Source organism: Triticum dicoccoides, chromosome 2B (assembly GCF_002162155.2).
Source record: "Triticum dicoccoides isolate Atlit2015 ecotype Zavitan chromosome 2B, WEW_v2.0, whole genome shotgun sequence".
Classification (NCBI taxonomy): domain Eukaryota; kingdom Viridiplantae; phylum Streptophyta; class Magnoliopsida; order Poales; family Poaceae; genus Triticum; species Triticum dicoccoides.
Genome location: NC_041383.1, coordinates 793,988,528 through 793,999,637, shown reverse-complemented (window position 1 = coordinate 793,999,637; position 11,110 = coordinate 793,988,528). Strand labels below are relative to the sequence as shown.

The 11,110-nt window shown below is 47.8% G+C and overlaps 1 protein-coding gene across 1 annotated transcript; it reads right to left on the bottom strand.

Moving 5' to 3' along the window:
- Nucleotides 1–296: 296 nt before the first annotated feature.
- LOC119361451 (endoglucanase 13-like) lies at nt 297–7,242 on the bottom strand. The gene is made up of 5 exons (XM_037626651.1): nt 7,226–7,242; nt 7,109–7,166; nt 2,267–2,527; nt 1,962–2,174; nt 297–1,888 (listed from the first exon to the last, which is right to left on the bottom strand). Exons 1-5 carry the CDS (start codon nt 7,240–7,242, stop codon nt 464–466), a joined length of 1,974 nt encoding a protein of 657 aa, XP_037482548.1. The 3' UTR covers nt 297–463.
- Between the last annotated feature and the right edge of the window lie 3,868 nt (nt 7,243–11,110).

The following is an 11,110-nucleotide window of genomic DNA, read 5'->3' as shown; positions in this document are numbered from 1 at the left end:
TCTGTCCATGGCTAATGTTGTTGTTGATGTTTGTGACCTTATATTTTCTTGGATTTTAGATCCGAATCAATGTACCTGTAATTGTTATAAGTATGAATAAAATAACAAGTGTATTAAAAAAAGATTGACACACAGGAACCCGTAAAAAAATTGACGCGGACATAGATTAGGAGGTCCCGACTTTCCCGACCAATCACATCGCCTGAATTTCATCGGGTCTCCTTTTCGAAGCATCAAGGTCCGGCTCAGAATGTTCGAATTTGTTTCTCTTAATAATAAACCAAACAACAAAAGCAAACAATTCAACGATGTTGTTCTCAATTGGGACCTCAGATACCACAAACAGAGAGAGAGAGAGAGAGAGAGAAAGAGAGAGAAACTAAAAAAGCAGGGGCAAAAATCATCATAATATAAACGCAAAAAAGAAGAAGAGCGTGTCAATAGTGTTTGGTGTGGTTAAGTCTCAGCCCGTCTTGTACTCTGCGACGGTGATCTTGGCGGCGGGGCCCTCCTGGATGTAGACGATGGTGAGCTTGTCGTCGACGTCGAGCCTGGTGAGCCAGGAGGGGAAGCCGTACATCTCCTTGTCGTGCGTGGCGGAGACGCCGTAGATGGGGCCGGTCAGCCCCTGGATCCGCAGCCTGAGGTAGGTGATGGGGTGGGCGCACGCGTGCTTGGCGGTCACGACGTGCCGGTAGTAGTCCACGCCGTTGGTCTTCCACGTGTGGGTGACCGTGTGCACGAACTCCAGCGGCGTGCCTCCGACGTGCAGGGTGTCCTGCGGAAGCTGGTAGCCCGGGCTGTTACCGGCGGCCGCGGGTTCGGCGGCGAGGCGGGCGAAGACGCCGCACATGGGCGCGGCGGCGGCGAGGGTGGGCTCGGCGCGCTGGTAGTTGCAGCGGTCGTCGACGAAGCCGTCGTGGCCGTCTGGCCCGCCGACGAGCGCGCCGACGAGGACGTTGGGGTCGGCGCCCTTGCTGTTGTAGTAGGCGTCGAAGCCCTCCATGCACCCGACGGTGTCGTTGACGGCGTAGACCGACGGGATGGAGGCCCCGCGGTGGTGCACGTGCGTGGGGAACTTGTCGCCGTGGCCGACCATGTAGCTCATGGAGAGCGGGTTCTTGCCCAGGACGTAGTCCACCTGGGACCTGGCGAAGGCGACGATCTCGGCCGGCGCGACCTCGCCGTCGGGGCACCGGAGCTTGTCGCCGGTCTCGGCCAGGTAGTCGGCGTAGACGGTGAGGAGGAAGACGGAGGAGCTGACGTACTGCATGTTGTTCCAGTCGGCGACGTAGAGGAGGCCGCCCGGGGTGGTCCTGACGTTGTTGCCGCCGTTCTTCTGGATGCATGCGCACATGAAGAACTCGGCCTTGGCCCGGAACTGCTTGAGCGTGTCGGCATAGTCACCATCGCCGCCGCCGGCGAGGAGCACCTTGGAGAGCAGCACCTGGACGCCGGCGTACTTGTTGTCCCAGGAGAACTCGCGCACGGCCCAGCCGGTCCCGCCGAAGGCCTCGGCGTTGCGGGCGACGTAGTCGAGGTAGTCCTCGTCGCCGGTGGCCTCGTAGAGCCAGGCGGCGCCCCAGAGCAGCTCGTCCTGGTAGCCGGAGGCGGAGGGGTAGAACTTCTTGGCGCACTGCAGGGAGTCGTCGTAGCGGCCCCGGAAGGTGTCGGCGAAGGTGAAGATCTGCTTGGCGTGCATGAGCAGCAGGTCGGCGTACATGGAGTCGTAGTGCCGGAACACCTTAGCGGCCGCGGCGAGCGCCGCAGCCGTCTCGGCGGCCACCTCGGAGCCCGGGCGGCTGGCGTCGATCTTGGACGCCGTCCTCGGCGTCGACATGTCCTCCGCGCGCTCCCAGCACAGGTGGTCGCTGTCCCCGTCACCCACCTTCCGAAACAGAACAGCGAGTCAGACTGGGCCGGGCCGGTCTGGGCTTAGGTGGGACGGGAGTGGTGTGTACCTGGACCCAGAGGGTGTTGGGCTCGGTGTGGGCCTTGATGAAGTAGTTGGTGCCCCAGCGGATGGCGTCGAGGGCGCGGTTGAGGGAGTTGGCGGCGACCATCTCCTTCTCGAACTCGAGCACGCCCCACGACAGCATGGTCACCGCGTACGCCGCCGGGAACCCGAACTTGACGTGGTCGCCGGCGTCGTAGTACCCGCCGACCAGATCCACCTGCACACATCCATTCTTTCTCCATAAGCAAACGCGGATCGAGCTCCGATCGGAGTTCATACGACGTCGGATCGAGGCGCGCGCGCGCGTACCCCCTGGGAGAAGCCGTCGGTGAGGGCGGAGTCGCCGCGCCAGTGCACGGTGCGGTCGGTGGGGAGCTTGCCGGACCGCTGCGCCTCGAAGAACTGGAGGGACTTGTCGAACGCGCCGGCGTAGTCCGACCACGCCGGCGAGGCCTCCGCGGACGCCACGAGCAGGATCAGCGCCACCGCCGCCGATGCAATCGTCAATCGCGCCATGGCCGTCTCGTTCGTCTCTGCAGGTAAGTGGGAAATGTCGCCGTCGTCGTGGTGCTGGGAGTGTCCGGCGCGGCGGGCGGGGATTTATACGGGGCGTGCGGATCGCGGGGCGGCCGGCCGTGACCGACATGGGGCGCTGCGTGGTGCCTGGCACGTAGGGGGTAGAGGGGAGACGAGCTAGGCTGTTTGCGCCATGCACGTCTTGCAGCCAGAAATGGTCGCACGCACAATGGGATCGATCGTGGGCTCGCCGATCGTCTTTCGACATTAGACATTTCTTCTTCTTTTTTTTTTTGGAAAAACTTATAGTCTATTCATTCATTCTTCTTGTTTTGACAATAATTGTACAATATTATTTATTAATTAAATCTTCAGATGCTGCCATCTGATCATATGTAGTTCTGCCCGTACACAAAAGTCGCTGAAGATGTGTGATCACGTCGTGAGTTTTTGTGGACTTAAATAGATTGACTCACATAATGCTTTCTTTTGGCTTTATTTTGTCGGCCTATGGTCGGTCAACTATATAGTACGTGTCCTTTCTAGAGGAAGTGTTTAAGCCACAAATTAACTTTTGTGTTGTGCTACATCTCATCATGATGGTTGCCATAGTGGATCAATTATCTTATTCGTTTCAGTTAGTAGAATTAAGCGTGGCAGTCGTGGTGATCAATCTTCAAATCATTCGAATTAGTAAACTAAGAGATGATTATAAGCTTTTACCAAATCATTCAAATTATGTCGCATTGTTTTAACAAAGGCGACGACTTGTGAAAACATAATAATTTATCAAAGTTGACATTCTTGCATCAGTGTTTTTTAGTATCTTTAACAATTTTTTTGAAAGATGATAGTTGCACAAACAGGAATAACCTCAAAGACTTTGAGGATATGCATATAGGTAGAGTAGAGATGGTACAACAGATCAAATCCCATTGAAACAAGGAACATGAAACAGACCCCTAAAACACTAAAAAGTTAGGTTATATGAACGTCATTGTCCTAGGTGTTGTCTTGAGTTTTGTCATTCGGACCTTGGTGTTCATCTATTTTCTTCTATGAAGAAATCATAAACTTGAAAACATGTACAAGCAAAAAACTTATCTTCAAAATTGATGAAAAACCTCCTTCATGACAAGTTCTAAATATCAGCTTCATTTCAAACAGTTGGATAAGAAGATAAATGTAGACCTATTCCTAAAAAATTGGAACGACTGCGGCTGAGCAAAAGAGATGACCAAGAAAAAACCTCATGGGCTATAGAAAGACCAGCATATATGTGTTCAATCTCGCGCATACTTAGTGACGCTCACCTTCTTTACTAAGCAAAGCCTCGGAGACACTTTATCTCGCTTCTTGCGAGCAATTCATTTACATTTTTACACCCAGGATGGACTAACCCAATACGTGAGTTATTTTTCTATTTTTTGTTTATACTAGCAAAAGAGCCCGTGCATTGCAACGGGAGAGAAAACATAACACAGACTCTTAACCTAACCATCACCCAAGACCACAATAGGTCCATCTCCTTTATTTTTGCGAGGCATCATATTTGTGTTGCCGCTTATCCTCCTTCTCACCATCGCCGGCGATGGCCTCGGTATTCACATAAAACAAAAAAACGTGTTTGAATATGTTTAATCCTAAGGCGTCTCTCTCTCTCTCCTCCCTCTCGCTCCCTCCTCTCTCTCTCTCTCTCTCTCTCTCTCTCTCTCTCTCTCTCGATGAGAAATCTGTTGTTTTCCCATGCGCCATTTTTCAGAGGTATGCATGTGTAGTTATCGATGTTTTCTTTTCCCTATATTGTTATAGTGGGGTGTTTATTTGCAATCCGGGTCGCCGCCGGTATGAAAGAAAAACGGATCTTACACTATAAATTATAAGTTTGCTCCCAAAATGATATTTTAAAAATATTTAACAGGTAAAATTAACATCATATTTAGATTCCACATATTTTTCTAATAAAATTTCATATATAATATGTTAAAATCGAAGTTACGGTCTAAAAGATACGGATAATTTAGAAAATCATTTATTTGACTTAAATATATTCCAAAATAATATTTAAGAATACTTAACAGGTGAAAAAAATCTCATATTCATATTCTACATATTTTTCTAATCAAATTTCATGTATAACATGTTCAAATCGGAGTTACGGTTTAAAAGATATGGATGATTTTAAAAAACATGGTTTGACTTAAATATGATCCGCGGATGAATTACCTAAAACATCAGGGGGGGTTTGAAAAATGTAAAATAATGGTTCGGGTGTGACTTAAATCCGGATTGCAGGTTGATTTCAACAAAACACAGGGACTTTTGTGTAAAATATGGAAAAACGATTCGTTTTAACTTAAAACAGGACTGCTGGTTGAATTCTCTGAAATAGAGGGACTTTTCTGAAAAATGCCATGACGGACGAAAGAAACACAATTTGCTTTATTATTAGGTAAAGATAAAGATTTGTTTCCACTTTTTAATTTTTTTCAATTTTCTAGTTTGTATTGTAATTTAATATATTTTTATTCCCATATTTTCAAGTTTTTTTTGGTAAATACATGAATGATTTTTTATGACATACACAAACACTTGCCAAAAAACTTGAATGTTATTCTCAAAACATCAACATCTCTTTTATGATTTACAACATTTATTTTACGTACAAAATCATCTTTTAAAACACACATGAGCATTTTTTTAATGGACACAAGTATTTATTTTGATATACATGAACATTTATCTTCACATTCAAGAACATTTTGTAATAAATATATGTATAACTTTTTTTCGCTACACATAAATATTTCTCATCACATATTAAAAAAGGTTCTAGAAAACCACTTCTTTTTCGGGCACATTAGTATTCTAGAAAAATACATAAAAGATAGTATTATTATGTGAACACCACTCCCTTTTTTAGCACATTAGTATTAACTATTAAAATAAACACATAAACTAGTGTGTGTGCGTGTGCGTACGTGCGTGCGTGCGTGTGCGTGTGCGCGTGTGTGTGTGTGTGTGTGTGTGTGTTCAAGATCGTAGAAAAATAGACAACAACAAAGCCTTTTGTGAGTACCCAAACAAACATGTGATGGATATTTGATTCTTTGCATAAGAAAATCTCAACTACAGACAAAACTATCTAAAAGTACATATGAAAGATGTTGCTATATACTCCCTCTGTCCCAAAAATAAGTGTCTTTGATATCTAAATCAAAGACACTTATTCTGGGACAGAGAGAGTAGTTCCTATCCAGAGGGATACTAATCCATGTGTTTTTTCGGCAAGGATATTTATGTGGTTCATTGAAAAAGTGAACAAGAGAACTTATGTTCTTATAGGCCATCACTATATACAACAATTCCATCGCCAAAGGCTAAACTTGACTTAATAAAAATCATAGTGAAAGATAAAAACATACCGATATAAATTGTTTCATGGAAGTTTTCCTGTTAAAAACAAGAGGTGCTCCAATTAGTAAGTAATCACCCAAAAAACATTGTAAGATCAAATGCCTCAATTTGTTTTCATAATATATAGTAAATATGAATACAATTTCTTATAGTAACAAAAAAGTGTGTAAAAATGCCCAACATCTCAACTCTTTCATGTCAGTCTTCGAAGTGGATTGCTGGTTTGCAATTTGATCTGAGATGGAACAATATATTATAGATTTTTTCTTCAATTTAATACGAGAAGTAAATTCTCGGTGATCATGTATCATCATCTACACAATTATGTAAACGTTGTGGAACATATCTATGTAGGAGGTTAAGGTTTCATCATAAGCTTTTTTTTCTGATGGAAGTCAAATGACCAACCCTCATGTAATGTAGTGGTAGTGTATGATAGCCAATACTTGTGGATGTACAAAACTATACTTTGATGAACAATTGTGGTCGCTTAAATGCTAAAGTGCATTGATACATAACTTAAAAAAGGGTTATGCATGTCCATCAATCAATTGCATCTAAATGAGTTGAATGGTTCGTTTCTATGTGGTTTTTAAATTTTTTAGGGACACAATATGTATTCCTAGGTCACCACTGTAGCTTGCGATTTTGCAAAACTATATTTTATAATATTATCTAACAAGATCAATCAACACCTGTAGAATGGGATAGAAAAAGATCTTTATGATGCTCAATTATAATAACATCGGTGCACCATTTAATGATATACCCACTTATTAGGAACCTTCATGAGCATGAGTATCGAATGGTACCAGTAAGAATGATAAACTTCTACATATAGATCACACCCCGGTAGTTGATACTTTGGTCAAATGGATTGCCTGAAGTTGAACTGGGAAGAAGAGCCTCCTCCATAGCTATCTTTAGTAGTGAACACCAAATGTATTAGGAAGCTATATAAATGTGCGTGTCAATGCACAATGTGCGCTGATTTTGAGAGCGGCATGCTGCAAAACTTGAGCACTATGACTTTCTATTAGGAGATATATGTTTGTGAATGATCCTAGAATTTTACCCTCAAGGGCTAGCTGTGCTACCGATTCACAAAGCTTTCCTATATTTTCTGCAGACGATATAAACAACATATTTACCCAGATAGAGGGAGGACAAAAATACTAATAAGAGAAACAAAGCATCGAAGATCATTACACAATATACCTTTGCTAAATCAAAGCGAATATTGTAATCTGCACCATCCTCCTGGGGTCGTAAACACCTAAGATAAAACACACACGTATGTGACTGAAGCTGAGAAACGACTTAAACTGCTTGTACAGCTGTAACTTGCTCATGCGCATTTGTCTCCAAAAGTGAGCACGTTGGCAATATGTTACCGACCGGGCCTAGCGTTGGAAGTGGCAGCTCTGGCTCAACAACCTTTCTTTCCCTGCCCCCTTTTTTTATCTTATCTGAGAGATATCCACCGCCATTGTAAGGGAGCTCCCTTCCGAAGTCGGTGGCAAGGATTTGATCCGATGCACAAATGGAAGTGATGGGAGGGGAAAGGCCACAGGGCCATGACGACCATGTCACACAATCATTCACTCATCGCCCCTTTCTTCCCTGGCAACGAGTACCCTAGCAGCAAAAGAAGCCACGGCCAAACCATGAGACCACACGACATTAGGAGTGTCCTCGTTGTGCGAACGAGGGTGGAGGATGATGATAGACCTAGAGCTTGACCGTGGGGCTGGGGTGCCAACCTTGTCACTCATAATATAACCATAAAAATGTTACTTTAGCATTTTAGCCATATAATACACATAGGATTAGACTAACCACTACTAGATAAAAAAAGTTTTGCATTTTGGAGGGGGTGCCATGGCACCCCTGTTAGATCCGCCACAGGTGAAGGGCGAGGGTTGGCTCTAGGGCTTAGGGAGCTCGCCGCCGTAGGATGACTTGAGCAAATCAACGACGGGCCGCACTCGCGCGCCTCTTGCGCTCCCCTAGCACCACACGCGATCACAACATTTATACCACATCAGTGAATAGGAGGACGCCTAAATTGGTCTTCGGAGTATCACCACATTAAGTTCGGGCCGGCCATAACGCTCGGGGTGGGAGCACTAGAAAAGGCCACGGGACACAGTGAGACGACAGAACGATCCAGATCGCCGAGTGGGCTACTCGGACGACAGAGAGTGTTACAATCGCCGTGGAGGCTCATAGGTAGTTGAGTCTTGCTGTGTTTATAACTATGCTTAGAGCATCTCCAACAGCCGCGCTAAACTAGCGCCGCGCCGCAAATTAGGCCGTTTTAGCGCGCGCGCAACGTGGCAGGTGGCTCCAGCGGGCGCCCAAAAACGGCGCGCGCGCTATAACGAGTTGGGCGCGCGGTCGGAAGCACTATCCCGCGCGGTGTATTTCGGGCGCCTGCTTCCGCGCGCGGCACACTCGAGCGCTCGCGCCGCACTCTCTCCTCTCCTCCTCCTACGCCCCGCGCGCGCCGGCGCCGGCGCCCTGCCACCCATGGACGCGCACACCGGCACCCCGCTCACCCCGTTGTACAGCCGCGACCCCCTGCCGCCGGAAACCCTAGCGCGGGGAGTGTTGGCGTCACCACCGCCGGAGCTCCGCCGAGCGTCGGCCTCGCGCGCAGCCTCTTCTTGCCGCCGCGGATGACCACGGCGACGGGTGGCGTCGCGCCAGCGCCGTCCCGTGCCGCCGCCGCACCGTCGAAGCCCCCCAATGCGGCGCGGCCGAAGAAGGGCAAAACATCTGCGAAGAAGAACAAGGCGGCGGACGGCTCCGGCAGCACGAAGGCGAGGGGAAAGAAGCTTGCAGGGCGTTCGACGGCCGCGGCGGCTACCGAAGCGCCGGCGAGCTCACTCGTTGAGCCGGCCGCCGATGCGCACCACGTGTTCGATGAAATGCCCCAAGGTGAAAAAAATTCCAACTTTTATTTTCTTGTTATTTTTTCAATGCATCATCACATATAGATAGCTTATTTGCATTTTTCAAAAAACTTTGTAGTCTCAACGATGATGCATACATGTCAACTATGGGTGTTGGGTCCAACAATTCGCATTGGTCTCAAACCAATGACATCCATTTCGAAGACCATGAGTTTGAGGTGGATGAGGAGGGTGAGGGCATTGTCGACGCGCCGAAAGGAAGAGCAGGCAATTACAACACCAACGATGACAAGTTATTATGCAATACTTATTTGCAAGTGTCGAGGGATCCATCCGTTGGAGGTGATCAAAGTAGAGATGCGTATTGGGGGCGAATGAAAAAACACTTTGATGCTCACAACGTGAGTGGAATTGACCGCTCCGAGAGATCACTTCAGCCCCGATGGTCGACAATCAACTCGGATTGTCAAAAGTGGGCGGCCGCACAAAAGGCAGTTGATAAGATTAACCCAAGTGGCATAAATGAGGATGATAGAGTAAGTTGCATCTCATATATGTTCATCATACTTGTTTTTGGTGTCCGAAGTGCTAACTTGTTTTGTTTTTCTTGTAGTACAACATTGCACAAAACTTGTTCAAAGAAGAGACGAGGACAACCAAGAAGGGGAAGATCAAGAAAGGAAGGATCTTTACCTTGCCTCATTGCTATGAAGTGTTAAAGGATGATGAGAAATGGAAGAAGCGTGATGGTTTGGATGATTTGCATTTGAGCAACACACACAAGCGAACAATTGAGTCGAATGATGATGATGAGGAGGAGGATGCATCAAGTGATGACGGCAAGAGAAGCCCCACACCTAACTCGGTTTCATACTCGAAGCCAAAACGACCGAATGGGTGCAAGAAAGACAAAACCAAAAAGAAGAAGAGGAAAGGAGATGATGAGCTCAAAAATGCTATGGAAACTATTGTGAAGGCAAGAAAAGAAGCCAACGAGGTGAGAAAAATGGCAAGGAACCAAGATGCCGCGGCCGAGGAGAGGAGGCTGGCGGCCAGGAGAGAAGGGTGGCGGCCGAGGAGAGGAGGCTGGCGGCCAGGAGAGAAGGGTGGCGGCCGAGGAGAGGAAGGTGGCGGCCGAGGAGAGGAAGGTGAGCAATGAGGAGCGAACTAGATTGTTGGAATGGGAGAAGCACTTGTTCTTCTTGGACACATCCAACCTCAATGAAGCGCAAAAGGAATATGTCAATCTTGCCCGTGAAGAAGTGTTGATGCAAAAAAGAGCCATGATTCGCGCAATGGGTGGCGGTGGCCTTGGCGGCATGGGTGGCGGTGGCCTCGGCGGCATGGGTGGCGGTGGCCTCGGCGCCATGGGTGGCGGTGGCCTCGACTGCATGGATGGCGGTGGCCTTGGCGGCATGGGTGGCATGGGTGGCTTCGGAGGTACCATGAGCGGTTTAGGTGCTATGGGAGGGATGGGTGCACCTCTGGCCGCCATGGGAGACATGGGTGGCTTTGGAGCACCCCCCGACGTTATGGCCGCCATGGGAGGCATGAGTTTTGCTTCTCTCATGGGAGGCATGGGTGCACCTCCGGCCGCCATGGGCGGAATGTCTTTCGATGTGCCTCCTCACACACATTCCCATGAAGATGCCGTTGAAGATCTTGCCAACACCGTCGGAGCTTCACATGATGCGGTGCGTGATGAGGAGAGGGAGGAAGATTCATCTTCGGAGGCGGAAGAATCGTCTTCGGAAGATGATGAGGATGAAGACGAGGAATAGGATTGATGTGTCTTTCATTTGTGTCTTGAACTTGGTTTGCATTTTGAACTTCGTTGGATGAACTTGTGGGCATGATTTTGAACTTGTGGGCATGAACTTTTATTCATAAACTTGTTTGTGTCAAATTTTATATGTCATGTTTATTGCATTTTGAATGTTTCAAACCTATTATTTTGTGCCCAAAATGCCATATATATGCAATGTCCGGCGAGTCGCGCGCGCTGGAGCATTGCTAATGTTTCACCGGGCTAATGTTTCAAAAGTAGGTTGTTAAACTGAAAAAAAAACGCTTGTTAATGGGCCACATTAGCCGGGCTGACTGCTCGCGTCCTACCCATTTCGCCGGCACGCGGGTCCCACTCGTCAGCCAGCAGCAGGATCCCGTCCCCGCAATCCCGTTTCTCGCTTCCCCTCCAAGAAGAAGAAGAAAGCCGGCGACGAGCGAGTCAAGAGTCAAATCTCTCTCCGCGGCACCAACCACCTCCCCCCTCCCCCTCCCGCCGCAGCCCAAATCGGCAGCG